Source organism: Mchenga conophoros, linkage group LG11 (assembly GCF_057382185.1).
Source record: "Mchenga conophoros isolate Kocher_MC1m ecotype Shallow Benthic linkage group LG11, M_conophoros_male_GT1.1, whole genome shotgun sequence".
Lineage (NCBI taxonomy): Eukaryota > Metazoa > Chordata > Actinopteri > Cichliformes > Cichlidae > Mchenga > Mchenga conophoros.
This window is the reverse complement of record NC_140536.1, coordinates 25,385,110-25,400,896: the sequence shown is the minus strand read 5'-3', so window position 1 is coordinate 25,400,896 and position 15,787 is coordinate 25,385,110. Positions and strand designations below refer to the sequence as shown.

At 42.0% G+C, this 15,787-nt stretch overlaps 3 protein-coding genes and 1 long non-coding RNA gene across 5 annotated transcripts; 1 reads left to right on the top strand and 3 right to left on the bottom strand.

The window, feature by feature from the left end:
* Positions 1–49: 49 nt before the first annotated feature.
* On the bottom strand, positions 50–8,126 carry LOC146564227 (adaptin ear-binding coat-associated protein 1-like). The gene is made up of 7 exons (XM_085291837.1): positions 7,941–8,126; positions 6,915–7,015; positions 4,818–4,922; positions 4,267–4,348; positions 4,035–4,143; positions 3,688–3,835; positions 50–1,640 (listed from the first exon to the last, which is right to left on the bottom strand). Exons 1-7 carry the CDS (start codon positions 8,039–8,041, stop codon positions 1,528–1,530), a joined length of 759 nt encoding a protein of 252 aa, XP_085147963.1. The 5' UTR covers positions 8,042–8,126; the 3' UTR covers positions 50–1,527.
* Positions 7,894–14,089, top strand: LOC146564225 (uncharacterized). The gene is made up of 4 exons (XR_014894411.1): positions 7,894–7,992; positions 9,237–9,344; positions 9,557–9,633; positions 13,954–14,089. It is a non-coding gene; the product is annotated as an uncharacterized LOC146564225 (long non-coding RNA).
* On the bottom strand, positions 8,547–9,993 carry aicda (activation-induced cytidine deaminase). Its single transcript, XM_085291838.1, has 4 exons — positions 9,544–9,993; positions 9,151–9,433; positions 8,897–9,009; positions 8,547–8,783 (listed from the first exon to the last, which is right to left on the bottom strand). Exons 1-4 carry the CDS (start codon positions 9,706–9,708, stop codon positions 8,733–8,735), a joined length of 612 nt encoding a protein of 203 aa, XP_085147964.1. The 5' UTR covers positions 9,709–9,993; the 3' UTR covers positions 8,547–8,732.
* nat14 (N-acetyltransferase 14 (GCN5-related, putative)) lies at positions 13,454–15,476 on the bottom strand. 2 transcript variants are annotated; one of them, XM_085291836.1, is made up of 4 exons: positions 15,285–15,476; positions 14,682–14,895; positions 14,268–14,573; positions 13,454–14,184 (listed from the first exon to the last, which is right to left on the bottom strand). In XM_085291836.1, exons 2-4 carry the CDS (start codon positions 14,760–14,762, stop codon positions 13,741–13,743), a joined length of 831 nt encoding a protein of 276 aa, XP_085147962.1. In that variant the 5' UTR covers positions 14,763–14,895; positions 15,285–15,476; the 3' UTR covers positions 13,454–13,740. The 2 variants fall into 2 exon arrangements, with proteins under 2 accessions (XP_085147962.1, XP_085147961.1); XM_085291835.1 differs by having other exon boundaries at positions 14,682–14,849.
* Between the last annotated feature and the right edge of the window lie 311 nt (positions 15,477–15,787).

Genomic DNA, 15,787 nt, shown 5'->3' with positions numbered 1-15,787 from the left:
CTACTCAATTTAAAGAAGAAGAAAAAAAAACAACAACCACAAAAGAAAGTTATGGCCATTAAGTGTTTTCTTTATAGTTTTCTTTGCATATTCATTTGCACACACACTTACGGTTTGAATAACAGGTAACATCTGGGAGAAATAATTTAGACAATAAACAAACACTGACAAGCATCCTTGGGGCTTTACACTCACACACACTCTGTTCTCTGATCCATTATCACACCACTTTCCACTGCACATCTGTTACAACACATGTGCGTGTGATATCATTTTTTACATAATCCATCTCTGGGTACACAACAATATCACAACAAAACACTGCATCAAACACGGACTATCTTATTTCCACGTTGCATTTGTCTGCATCACAATACCGCTGATAGCTTAACACCTTGATATGGAACTGGAGTTCACATTTAACTCATCTGTACAGCACAACACGCTGTGCTTGAGCACGACCCGATCGCCCTTCTCATAAACACTTACGGAGACAGAAACACAGAGCGATTCACTGACGAGGAGAGAGGCCGTGACCTAAATGACTCACCAGTCACAACTTTAACAGCTGTGCTGAGTGAAGATGACATAACACGGACTAAATCATCTCTGCTTCCCCCCTGAGGCAAAGATAAAAGCACTTGATGCCTCTCCTTCTTTTGCTTACACCCTCTCCCATCCAGCATTCCTGCTTCCAAGTGTCCTGATTTATGGTTAAAACAATGCGCGCGGCTCCCGCGGCCCGTCCCCGGTGGAATATGTGTTTGACAGCTGCAGAACCGCAAGAGCCGAGCAGAGAGTGCTAAAGAGCACGGCCGCTCTGTAAATCAGCTGCGACTTAACAGGAGTCTTTCAAGTAAAATCCTTATGCGGTAAACGTTGCAATAAACTGAAGCTAGCATGAGCCAATCATGGCGTTCACTGCGGATTTCATGAATTACTAACTACACAGACAGATGCGACCGTCAGTCAGTGCATATAATCAGTCCCGCTGCTGGAGACTTGGAGAAACAGGACGTAGACCAACAACAATAATTACAAACCACTTACAATATATGTATATACACATTTAAAATAAATATTCTCTGTACATTTAAGTCATTCATGAACATTTCATTAGATTTCAGTAGATCATTAGATGTTGATGACAAGATTATGCCTCCCTTGATATTCCTATTGTGTATCATTAGCAAATAAAACACTGTAAGAACGGGAAAATTGGCGGAATAAACTGTTACAGGGCGAATCTAGACAAATACAGAGTCCAAGCAGATGGAGTGAATGATGGGGATGCAGAGCCTGCTGAATATGTCAAGTTGGCCCGCAGCTGTAGCTGTAAGCGTAATTAAGACGGTGCTGTGAGGTCAGAACAAAGTAGGAGGAATTCAAGAGAAATAAAACTACGACAGGGGCTTACCCTGCTTGGCAGGGAGAGATACGGGACCCCGTAATCGGGAAAAGAAAGTTGCAAAAAGTGCTGCATAAATTTACAGAGAAAAGGGAGAAAAAAACAGGGGGACTCTCTCCTCACTTCGGGGATGCAGAATCAAAGTCTCCCCACAGGTCAGAGCTGCCTGTCGAGGTGGGGTTGGGTGGAGCCACAGAGTTGGAGTTACTGGAGTCCAGGTCTAGCAAACACCCTGGCAGTTTGAAATCAAAGAAAAAGAGAGACGCACATCTGAAACTTTAATACACGTCATATGTTATAATCTGCAAACAAATTGTCTTTTTGAGGGATTAAAAAAGTTATCTGAATGTCAATACAAGGATTTCTCAAATAATACATCAGCTCTAAGCAATCGATAAAAATATAATTTCACCAGATAACAAAAAAATATTGTCCTACAACTTTTACTTACAGTGGTATTCGCACTATTTTCCAGTTTACCCTGGTGGTATCAGTGATGCACACGGTTTCAGTTTTATGCACTGAGCTTTCTAGATCTCGACCTCTGAAACTTCTGCCGCCACCCAAACACAATGGTGGTAAAGTATTGAAAATTTCCACTTGAAACTCAAAACTAGTGAGTCTTTTCCCACATTTACTCTGGACAAACCACACACACCGCGCCACTAACAGGACAATGATTTCAGATAGACAAGCTTTTGGAATGTTTTTCAGTGCTTTAAACACACATTCACCTCTGCTCTATACAGATGGCGGAGGAAATCTTACACAGGCATCTACAAATCTTAATACACGAAACCGAAACCGCGCGCATGATTAGATACCACTAGAAGAGTGTAGAAAACCATGACACAGTTTAGCTCTGTAAACATCTATGCTACAGAAGCTACAGGAAACACTATTTTCTAAATGAAAGATATTTAAAAAAAATATGTGTCATAGTTTTGGATAATAGACCTGCGCAACACTGTACTCACTACATCAACTATGAAGACTGACTTGTGCTTCAATGGAAACAGACAAGCTCAAGGAACTAATCTTCAACACTCTGATTCATTTCTGGAAGCATTTTTTTTTCAGTTTGACTTCTGCTTTAAGCAGGTCAGATCCCCCACTGTAAATGAAAAAGCAGCGCCCAAACTCGAAGCATTAATGGAGTAATAAGGTTCACCTTCATTTGCACTATAAATCAAAAAAACTGCTTCTGACATAAATTAAAAACTGGGCTCAACCAGCAAACTGCACAGATTCACGACCTTCACATTAACCCCTGAAATACACCTGCCGCTTGTCTGTGAGACTGTGTCTCGAGTGCGGTTTTCTGTTGCCTTTAGCACGGCTTCAAATCACAACAGGAGAGTTTCAGAAAACTGTGCATGTGGTCTATTATTTTGAAAAGTGGCCAGATTTCTATACCTGACTTCCTGCCCTCCTTATTGGCTCTGTGCAGCTTGACAGTCGTTCTATAAAAAAACTGACCCGATGCTATTTTAAGTATCGCAGACCAGAGCTGCTGCGCTGCACCTGGTGGAATTGCAAGCATCATTTTGAGCGTAGTAGTGACACAGAATTAAGTCAAATGTAAGCGATGAAGAAGCCTATGCGGTGTTTAAAAAAAATTCACAACTTGAAACTCTTTAGGACTGTGCACAGATTTGTCATGTTATAAAACTGAAAGTGAACAGCATTTCATTTCAACCGGGATGTTCTACCTTGAGTAGAACTTTTAACCAGCTCCTTAAAGCCCTACTTTTCTACAGAGTAACCGCATCAGTAATTTCCATCCACATATGCTCCTCCTGTCATATGGAGTATAGCCAGCGACTCATGTGACTCATTTGTTTTACTTTTGGGCTGCACATCACCAGCTGCTAGCATCTCCACCTTTGCAGCCTTCTTGAACTCAACGATCTGTTTTTGCCTCGAGTGGTGAAATAAGTTTGTTGCTTCCATTGTGCTGTGTTTGGAGTTCAGTGAAGTAGCTCCCTCTTTTACTAAATCATCATCGGAAGCTGACATGCGACTCTCGCAGTCAGACATGCCTGGGCTTGTTTTCTTATTGTGCATGCTAGGGAATGTAAACACATGGCGCCGCTCTATCGCTGATATCACGATACGACGCTTTTAAATCACGTAAAAATTTATTCCGGTATCATACTGGACGATATGATATACCGCAGCCCTAGTTCTGAAACCTCCTTTATATCTTTTCTTAACCTCATAACATTGTAAATTGAGGTGAAGATTAAACATGGGGTTGTTGTTGGACTGTTACATACCAGAGTCACTTCCTCCTGCTGATGGTTGTGTGTTATGATTTGTTGATCTGGAAGAAGGGGGTGGAGCCAGTTTGCCCCCAGGGGGAGGCGGAAGGAGCCCAAAGCCGCCTGAACTCTGTGGACGAGACCTGTCCTTCTTTTTCGATTGCTAGATAAGATATAGATGGAAGGAAACAAAATCTGTGCATGAATGAGGGTATATCCAGTATGATTGATGCTTTTTTAAACCTAGCAGTAAATATATGCGATGCAATGCATTTGAGCTTGACAGAGACATATTTGTACAGCTTTGAAAAAGGCCTGAACACCACACTAGTACTATGAAACTCTATGAAAATAAATAATACCCCAATGTTCAGAGTAATGGTCTGTCCTTCTTTGAAGCCCAGGTCCAGCTTTGGAGTGGAGTCTGGAGCCTGAGCCTGCTTGCTAAATTCAGTTTCCTGTTTCACCCACCTGTAGAAAGCAAGGGAGGAAAGCAGTGATACAAAAATGTATCTTAGGAAACACTAAAGGAAAAAATACACTGACAACTCAATTAGTCATGATTAGAGCTGTGTTCACAGAGCAGCTTCATACTTAAAGTGGTCCTGAAGTGCGACATTGAAGTCGAAGGCATCGCTTCGGTCTCCAAACCCAATGCCTATGAATGCAGTGCGGCCTTTGAGAAAAAAACACAAAGACAACAATCAAGTTACAGCAGTAATAACAAACAAAATAAACCCACAGGTCTCTCAGAATGACCTGCACACCGTAGCACAAACTGGCTGAAAATGTGCTGTACAGAAACAGAACTTCTGTAATGATCACTGTCCCTGCATTACTTTAAAAATGAAGACCTTTAAAATAAAAATCAGGACTGAACGAAATTTGAATTATGTAATAAAGTTTTGTCTTTGCAAAACAAATTATGGATACAGCTACTCCACAGTTCAGTAATCTCTAAAACAGACAGTATGTGATTCTATAAAAAATATTTTAAAGGCTTTAAAAAAATACCCAACATTCTTTAATTTAAATTTATTAGACTTTAAAAAAAAACCCACATCAATCTGGATAATGTCCTTGTATCCTGTTCAAACACATTTTTTTTCAATATTTTATGGCTTAGCAATAATTGTTTTACCCACCGTTGTCGTCCATGATGCGCAGCACAAAGTAACGGCTTGAGTCGCTAACTGTTTCCATTGCAACTCCAGGATACTCGTCCACTGGTGCTTGGGCAAAAAGCTCCCCTGAAAAGATATGTGTTCGTTATCAGCTTGGCAAAACAGTCTGAAGGTTTGATGGAAAATGCCACGAGGTAAAGGACAGATGTGAAGGAGAATAATTAAATAAGTGTGGAGCTGGTGAGAATCTGACTGCACTCACAAAAGTCTCTTAAACAATGTGACGATGACATCATTGATGTCGACTGTGTTGAAACTACAGGGCCCTGAAGATGGACTACAAAAAGCTTATTTTAGATACTCACCTATAGCTTTGTATGTTGCAATATGTTTCAGGTGGTTTTAAATAAACAGGAATATATAGCCTATAAAGTCAGTAAAAATCCCGGTCATACTCAGATTAGTTGGTCATCATGTCCTCACTTACTTTAATAAAGGTTTATGTGATTCAGGTCAGATGAATTCATGATAATCTTAAAGGCAGCAATACAACAACGGATATACAGTCCTATGCAAACATCCTGAGTATCCCTCATCATTTCTTTATATTATCAAAATCTGATGGTACTTCTTTGTTTTCATAATTCAATCGATTTGGACAAGTTCACCAACATCATTGGCTGAAATGCAGCCCCAAACCATGGCAGAGTCTTCTACACGTTTTGGAGATGGCTGTTGTACCTCCTCCGTACATACTGATGACTTGAACTGCAAATTTCAGGTCTTTGCTGTAGTTTTTCCTCTTAAGGACAAGGCTTTCTGTTCATCTGCTTTAGACAGTGTCTTACACCTCCCACTTTTTCTTTTTTCCTCTACTCTCATCCAGTTTACTCATTTTTTAAGGATACACTACACACCATGCTGACATAGGCCAAATTTTTGGGAATCACCTTGCTGGTACAAAAAATACTATTTTGTGCTCTCCAACGGTGTTATTTTTGGCATTTACTGTAGATTTAACTAAAGACATGGGAACAAATTATGTGTTTTTGTGACAAAGTGCCTAAAGGTACAAATTAAACTGGGTTCTTTCCTAAGTGTTATGTGTAGACACAACACTGGTTTGTCACTTGAGTCAGGTGTCTTTTTTTATGCTTGAATGAGTCACAGGTCAATGTTAAGCAGCTTAACAAACAAACAGAAAAAAAACATTTCTCTGAAAATGGTCAGGTACAGGGACTGGACCGAAAATGAACCAAAAAGTAGTCAATGTCCATAAAAAACAACAACAACTTTTGCATGGTACTATAACGTATTCAAGCTCAATTACTGTAAACCTTAAACTCACTTTGGTCATTTTAATACAGCTATGAATCTCTTTCACATTGTGTCTTCTCCCCATCACCCCCAGTTGGTCGCAGCAGATGGCTGCTCCTACCTGGGCCTGGTTTCTTCCAGCTAAAAGGGAGTTTTTCCTTCCCACTGTCACCAAATCTTTGCTCAAAATGGGTTAGTTGATTGGTGGGATTTACACTGCATTATTGTAGGTACTTTACCTTATAATATAAAGCACCTTGAGGTGTTTGTTCTTGTGTTTTAGAGTTAGATAAATAAAACTGAATTGAATAATCTTGATTTTCTAAATGATTTACTTCATGATGAAGATTTTATCACAGCAGTTCTGTGTCCACATTTAAAGGCTGCTATTCCAGGTTCAAAACATATCATCAGGTTATGTTAATTCAAATTTACACGATCTGCATCACCTATTTGTTATTCTGATTGTTCTGCAGGACATTACTTGTATCCTATGCTGAAGGAGGTAGTAAATAAACCACCTTTCTTTAGGATTTAAAGAATCAGACCAGAACTTGTAATTGTTGCCATGTTACGTGAATGGAAAACAAAAGGTGTATTTTACAGAAAACAAGGACATTAAGTTTCTAAAAAATGCACTGATGCAGCCTCCAGACTGCTCACTCGGCTGCAGGCTGGGTCACCTTGGAATCGATGAGTAACAGAGGGGCAGGGTGACAAACAGGAGACTATACAGTGAAGTGATTTACAGCAGCGACAGCCCGGTAAACAATGGCGCTGCCCTGTCTGCTCGTCTCTCACCAGAGACTTTGTCTTCCAATTTCACGTAGGCTACTTTGCCCCGGGCCGTCACACGCATGCGTCCCGTCCAGTCAGGAGCATCCAGCTTCCAATCAGCAGCCCTAAGACACGCACACACACACAGAGGTAGATGTTGTGATGTAGGTGAATTGTTGACAGTTTACTCAGACTGATGTTGACAGAGGAGGTGAATAAGCAAGACACAGGAAAGTTACTGTTATGATTTGTCATACTCAGACACACTCATTTTCTACGTGTGCAAAACGTGAATAAGACATTTCACTGAGACATGGGGATGAAATATTACATCATCACCCTTACTCACAATACATATGGTCAGCGGTTAACCAATCCTGTGGCTCATGGGACCTGAGGCACATGCTACTGTTTGGTTGGTGTAATGTCCAGTCAGAAGCAGCTGCAGCAGGTCATGCTGAAGGACCAGCCAATGAAAAATGGGGTAAACAAACCAATATCGACCTCTTTATAACATATGCATTATCTGCACAGTAAAGACATAACAATGGATTGAGGTGACCACATTGGCTATGAGCCAGGACATCCCATGTTTAACCCCTTGACATGGAGCAACATCAAACAATGTTCAAGCGTCCTTGAGGAGGACTCTAGCCTCTCTGCAGCCTCAGGATTGCTCTTCTGTTTGTACTTAAACGACAAACTAGCGAAATTAGGACGTGTAGCACGCTGTTCTCAGCTGATAGCTGATTTTAAGTGCCAGATCTCTCCTGATGTGTCACAGGATGAAAGCACGAACACAGACAAACCGAGAGGGATGTAGCCGATCCGATACAGTCGTTGTTAAGTGGGCTAACAGGGCCCAGTACAACCCTATGACCTTGTAAATACACACCCAAAAACAACCTGCTCATAAACTACCGCCGCCGCTACGTGAGGCTTCGTGACTAGCGGATGAGCTGGGTAGGTTGGTAGGCAGGTCGCTGAGGCAACGGCTTCTAAAGGCAGCAGCAAGCGAGCGCTGGGTCAGAAACCTCCCCCATCCCTCACCTGATAGCCCGGTTAGATGTTCTCGGTGGGATTCGGTAAACGTTGACTTCAGGTTTGACACAGAGGATCGACTCATATTCGAACTGACCATCAGTCGCCATCTTGACTTTTACTCAGTCGGAGTACGCCGGTGGCGGTGATGGTGACGGTGTGGTGTGTCCGCGCCGCGTTAACGGCTATTTGACCGTAATAGACGGTGTATTTGCGCATAAGCGGGTCCCTCTGCGCCATTGCTACCGACACGTTGCTACATTAAAGGGGTGTTACGCACACATTTTCTACGCTAGATCAAAAGGAACAAATCAAATGATTAATAGCTCTTGGTTGTATTATGGGATTGTTTTCGGTTTAACTTAAAAATTTTGATATTAAGCCTTTGCTGCTTTGATTACGACCTTTGTTTTTCGACTTTATTGCCAGAGTACAGTTTAAATGTGAAAAACTATTCCAGTACAGTTGTGGGTTATGGTAGCTACTACCTACCGGTAGTTAGCTTATCGGCCCAGAATAATTGGTACTATAAAACTATAACATTAATAATGATTACCGTTCGCAATCAATAACACAATCCAGTATCTGATTGTAAAGTACTTTATTTGACTTCGCTACAGATACAGCAAGCAGCAGCTACCCAATGTTACAAGCCTTGCCACAACTTGAAAGCATTTTTTTCTCAGTTTTTCTAATTCTCAGTTTAGCTCTTGTAGTGATGGTCCAACACCAACATATCTTTTTCTCATCATACTTAATAATAGACTTAATGCTAACTTCAGAGGCAGCCACAGGTTTGTTTTACAGTCCAAGAAGCTTGAAGGCATCTCTTAAATCTTCTGTGTCACAGGGCTGAAAGAGAAAAGGCAGAACAGGACATTATTATCATTCTGAACACATCATTATTTCGATTGGCCTCATCCTGCTTGCCTGAGGGAAAATATGTTGTGTGTTACATGTTATACCTGGAGGATGCGGTTGAGTTTTCTGGCCAGACGTACTGAGTTTCGATGCAGATCTTCCCAGGCCTTAAATTTGCTTTGCTGAGCCACAAAAGTCTGCCAGCAGTAGAAGAAGTCTTAAAACAATTAGCAAAATAAATAATTGTTACTGACATCCAGGAAAGGACTATTTTAGGGAATAGTGCACAACTCTAAAGTCAAATATGTCTCTACTTTTTCTGTTTATCGCCCACATATGCATAAATTCATTCATCCACCTTTGTAACTCATGACTGTGATGTGCACGCCGACTTTTTTAAGCAGCCTGAGACCCTCTCTTTCACGACTGTCCTCCATGTCACAGAAGTAAAGACGAGAGACAAAGATCCTGAGGCGAAGGTTGGGTGTCTGTTTGAGGAACTGGGCCAGTCTGGAAGAGCAGTTTGCACAGGGAGACCAGGAGCAGAACCAGGTGATAGAGTAGCTGACCCTCCTCTCCCCATGAAATCCATACCCAGATAGACCAGGGCATAATGTACTAAGGTGGCGCAGGAACAGCAGCTGCAGAGAAAAATAAGAATAAAATAATCATTATACAGCCTTCATTCAATTGCTGTTTTCTCTCTTGCTACTGAGCAGACCCTTTTCATATCTTCTCCCACTTTACCTACCTCTACATGGCAGCCATTGCGATTGCGGAGGTGTCCAAAGTCAAAGGACAAGGAGTCAGGCCCTACTCGTCTTTTTACTACAAAACAGAGGTATGTTTCATGCCGGCCCCTTGCCCAGCGCACATTCTTGTAATGATAGAGGAACTTTTTTCTGGGCAAAAGCATACTGAAATAAAGGGAGAAAACATTAAAGAGCACACTGCAGTAGACACAGCACAGATTAAAAAAAAAACAAGATACAATTTAAAAGCACGCTATGTTGAATTTATCAGTCAACATTTCAGTGCAAAAGGTGTGGCAGCTTTGTGGTGTCAGAAAGTTTCCCTAGTCATTCGCACAATTAATAATTTTACACCACTAAGGTCTGAGACTAATTCTTATTACTACTTAGATGAGTCGCTCATTAATACAAGTTTTATCTCTTAAGTTAGCACAAGTAATGCATGCAAAACCTGTGGTTAACCAAACACAAGTGATGGACAGTCAGAAAGCGGCTTACGTTCACTCACAAACCTTTTCTCACTCTCAGTTTCACGACTTTTAGTGAAAGCAGGACAGTTATTCATCACTTGTTAATACTGAAACCCTGATATAACTCACGAGTAAAGGGTCATAATTATTGAAACAGATTTCCAATGACAAATCTTATAATGGCATCAAAAGTATCGTAGCGTGGTAAAAGAACTATAAAAAAAGCGTTCTTTTTTTTCTTAATTAAATAGTTTGCACGCACAATTTGGTCAAATAGTTGTTGTTTGGAACGATAAATGCAACATATAAATATAATATATCCATTTTGCTCACCTGTCTAGCTTTGCAATCATTTCAAAAGACGCGCTTTGCCACTCGTCGGGCTTGGGTAGCATAAAGGAAGGTAAATGAGAAAGAGTGAAAGTGTGTTTGTGTGTGTGTATGTGTGTGTGTGTGTGTGTGTGTGTGTGTGTGTGTGTGTTGGGGGGTTAAAGGGAGGGAACTGAGAAGATATACCTCTAAACATAAACATCCTGCATACAACACAAGGCAGCATCTGGTTGGACAGAATGATTTTTCAAAGATAATTTGGGGAGGCGTGATACAGAAGAGACGGCTGGATTACACCGTGCTGCTGCTAAGCAATTAAAGTTGTAATTGGATTACTCACTGGCCAAATGTTTTCTTTTTGAATGCTTCGTGGTTCTTATGTTTATTTAAAGAATTTGACATCTGTTTAAACAATGATTAAAGTGAAACCATTCTTTTGGTGAAAGGCAATAAAGGAATTTTATTGGAGGGGGAGATTACACAACGCAGATTTTAAAAAATAATCCGAGTGACCACACATGAGAGGAGCGTTTGACGTGATTTGTAACCTTTGGAGTTTTTACAGACGTCAGTAAATGGAGCCAACTGGATGGAACTTTCCAGACACTTAAGACTCATGCAGTCACAGGCTCTCAACTGTTTGTTTTTGCCATATCATCAAGTAAAAGCTTCCAGATACCGTCTCACCTTGATTTACAGTGCTATTCAGTCTTTTCCACCTAGCTGGTCCCCCCTCCCCACTTCCTCAGGGGCCCCAAGATTTGGTGGAGTTACAGGCGTTCCCAGACGTAACACGTACTTTGTATTTTCATCTGGGTTTTCCCAAACTGTGTCAGGATGGGAGCAGACCTGTAATCGACCCACCTCGTCCTACGTGCCTGCCGGACTGGCTGGCCAGCTGACCAACCACAGCGTGTGGATAAATCGCACTCACAAGCCTTTGAACCTTCAGATGCTGTCATCGGTTCGGTGCCAAATCAGGATGTCTATTATTTTGCTTCTTTTTTGCTCAGTCTGTTTTAGCTTGGGCCCAGTCTGCTCACTCAGTGGCACTGCATGCAGGCATCCTGCTTTCCCATGACTCCCCTCACCCTCTCATGCACTCTGTGGTTTGGGGAATTCACCGTTTCCCAGGGTGGCTGTTTTTGGCGCTCATCTGTGTGTGTATGTGTGCAAGCATGTGTGTGTTGGCCATCTGTATGAGCATGTCATTAACACAGTCTATATGTTATACATCATCTGGAACAAATTTATCTAATTTATCCTGTGATTGTGTGGTGCCCCCAAATTTAGAGTGATTCATGTGTGTGTGTGTGTGTGTCTACATGCACTGAACAACCTCACATCATATTGCATTACTCTGACAGCGCACTAAGCCTAATGTCTCTGCACATTTGATCTTGAGCGCATGTGTCTTTTCTGGACTTCAAGAGGCTGATCAAATGCCAAACTATATGTAACCACTTCCCAACCACCTCTCTGGGTTTGACCACAGTTGACCAAGGTCATCTCACAGTCACTCATGAACACTCATGCGTGCACTACCACCCCTCCTGTGCACTGTATGAATGTGTGTGTGTGTGTGCTGGAGTAGTACCGTATGGCCAGACATGCATTTAAACCGTAGTCGAGGATGGGGGGGACCGGGTGTAAGAAATGCCAAGTCATACTTTCCGAAACCCACCCGCCCACACCCTGCTCATGCGCGCACAGGCACACACACACATACACACTCACACAGCCATACCGTGCAGACGCATATGACCACAGTCACAAACAGACTTTCTTTCCAGTGTGTGAACTCACATCTGTTTCCTGACAACAATAATAGCTACAGATCAGGCGGGTAGAGGCCCAGCTTACAGGTGTCTACTGTTTGGCAGTCACGTGGAAACAACCTGATGATGACCGAGAAGTGTCACAAGTAAAGACTACAGCTTTTACAAGGCGAAAATGCCCTGACCACACACTTACTCTTGCATGCTACAACACCGCTGTGTTACTAGGTGTTTCAGCTTTGTCATTTAAGTTAATTAAAGGACGGCGATTTTCCACTATGGCTTGGCTTGCATGATTTAGCAGCAAAGTATAGGCCTATATTTGCCTTCACATCAGGTGTGATATGCCTCCTTCCCACACACATTAACACTGCACAAACATCCTGTGGTGTTTATGTGTGGCAGATTGATGCTATACTGACATCGTCTGAGGTTAGCAGTGGGGTAGACTCGCAATGCAAGCGTGAGGGCTGCTAACCATATTAAGGTTAGCCTCAAGCAGGGGGGTTGTGTGCATTTCCCCACTTAGTCATATAAACTGCCATTCACCTGCAAACCACACACATGCTCAAGTCATAATATCTATGTATAACTTTTACATAGCGTGCTACAATCTCCATACAAATGAAAGCATAACTGATTTTGATTAAATCTTTGTAATAACTCAGTATTTTGGGGATGCAGCTAATAGCTACTTTCTGCAGAATGAATCTACATGTAGTATTTTAGTGATAACGTAAATTTAAATGGAAAAAAACAAAAAATCCTTGCATTTATGATGCTGTGACCCACAATAGCTTCTAATTTTAAAAAAAGATAATACAGTTTCTAGTGTATAAATTAAAATGAATGAAAGTGGAAAATAATGATTTATTTCCTCTTCATTAAGGAAATATAATGTATAATTGAACAAGAACGCATTGTTAAAGCACTATATATTTTATCAATTAACACTAGCATTAAAGTATGCACTCTCTTTGCGATTGATAACTTTACCATCGCCTAAAATATAACATAGAAAACTAAAAGTGGAAGAAAACGTTATTGAGGTTGTGCTGTTTTTGCAGCCTCATCGACCCACAAGCTATTACGAAGGTGAGCAGCGGCAGTCAGGGAGTGCAGAGATAAAAGTAGATAAATTCTGCATATTCACGAAACCGCACATACTTCCTATACAGTAACTGTACAGCCTCCTACACATCTGTTTGGTTTCACACAAAGAAATGCGTGCAGTCTCACACACTCACACACACACGCGCGCACACACACGCACCTTTTACAGTGTTGATTTTGCTTAAGAAAAGGAACTGCACAAACACAGCTAACAGATATGAAATGTAGTTATTACTTTATTACAAATGCTCAGAGAACAGCACAGCTGAGGCATGATCATGCAATCTTTGAATGATTAAATAAAGAATCCGTTTTTCATCTAAATGAAAATGACGAGATGATAAAAAATAAACTCAAAACAATGAATCCTCGGGATAGCAGCACACTCAATAAATAATCGAATAAATAACACAAAGATTACAAAAATGAAATACTTGAACATGCTGCCGCAGAAATCAGACGCACTTCTTTACCTTTTAAACTGCACGTGTCCATTAAAACTCAATCACAAGTCTTTGTAATACACTTTAGTGAGGGGGTAGCCCAGGAAGCCTCTCTCAGGACTCTCTTGTTTCAGTTCCATATCATCTTCATCACTAGTTTCCACCCCAAGCTGGCGATAACCCAGTTTCCTGAAGAAGGCTTCCCCCAACTTTGAGGGGTAAGGGACGTGTGCATACACTCTGTGTGCCCCTGTCTCCCTCTCTCTCTGCTCCAGGCTTTGGACAAGCAGCCGACCGAGGCCCTCCCTGCGGTACCAGGAGCCTGTCACCAGCCTGCAAATCCTGCTGATGCCCGCTCGTGTCTCGCCCTCCCGGAAGATGCAGCCCAGGATATCTCCCTCACACTCTGCCAGCCAGACCTGCCCTGCTGCCTGCTCCCTCTCTGGAGTGATCTTTTCTGTTGTCGTCTCTTTGTCCTTGTCTTTGGATCCAGCTCGGCGCTTTGGCTGAACAGAAGTAATATTTAGCAACTAGTCTTAAATAAAAACTGCTCCAAAAAAAGTGAATTTAAGCAAGTCAACAGACTAACCTTTTTTGTAAATGGTGTCTTGCCACTGATCCGGCAGTAGGGATTCTGCAGGGTGTCATCCTGTGCCTCTCTGTAGCTGCTACCCACATAGTCCCAGTAGGGCCGGCTGCTGCCCAGGACCCCGGTTGACCGCGGCATGGTGATTTTGAGAAAGACAATTAACAGGAAGACAGGTATAGCAAGGGCCAGGATGAAAGAGTGGACAAGGCAGCGCAGAATTGAGGAAAACACAGCCAGGATGAAAAGGCAGAGTGGGCGAGTGAGGATGTGGAGGATGAGACGATTTTCCGTGCCCTCGCAGCCCTCCTGCAAAGAAATTCATGCACTTTTTAAAAAAATAAAGGGCACTAACCTCAAAAGGATTTGACTTAATACCCAACATGATGAAGCCCAAAGCATTGTCTAAATACAAACCTTGATAAGGGCTTTCACAATTTCGATGTCCTCCTCCTTCATCCTCTTTATCACCACCTGGTCAAGCTCCAGCCTCACCATATTTAGGCTTTTTGCTCAAACAGCTGGCCTGCTCCAACGCTGTCTTACGTTGCAAACTTCAGCATCCACACCGTCTGCACAGGGAGCCTTGAAGAGGAGTGGATGGATAGGAGGATGTAATTCTGGTGAAACGCTTGTGGATGATTTTGTTGGACAGTAAGATACTGGTTAGTGTTTTTTTAAACACATAGTATGACAAACGTGACGTAGTTAAAATAGGTCAATACATTTCAAAACTATGAAATGGACTAGACTTCGCTTCCACTGAGCCAGTAGTTGCATTGTAACAGCACACCCACGCTGGCTCCAAGCAACAAAGGCAGATGGAGATTATGGGGGATTTGCAGCCTGCAGCACCGTTTTTCAGTACTGTATAATTCACATACATCAAGCTTTCGTCTTTACATTTAACAGAGATCATCAAAGGTACACTCGAAAGCGAAAAGACCTGGTTCAAATCCTTATATGGTTATTACGAAGTGCTGCGGTCTCCTGACACATTTAACCCCCAGATTCGCTTACCTTCTGCACAGAGTACCTCAGATCAAGCTGAAAGGTGGGAAACGCGCTCTGTGCGTTTCTGTTGGTTTTTAGCCCGTGTACGTTTGGTACGTTTCACTGAATGACCATCATATGTTTTCTTGCAGAAAGAAGGGAATTATGAATACAAGCTTACTCTATTTTATGCCCGTTATACGCTTTCAATGTGGCTGCCTACGCCATTTGCGTACGTAAAACTTACACTGCGCAACTGTTACGTGAATAGCGAAAGCAACGTGACAGCGCTGCGTACGTCTGGTGGCCGCTGTGACGTCAACCAAGTTCCAGTCTGGATGGAGTTACAGTGGCAAAGTCGCTGCTGTATGCCACTTTATTAGGTACACCTGTTTAACTGCTTCTTAATGCAAGTATTAAACCAGTCAAGCCCATGGCACCAACTCAATGCATTTAGGTCTGTAGGCATGGCCAAAACTACAGCCAGGCTGGTTTAAGCATTTCGGAAAACTGCTGATCTACTGAGATTT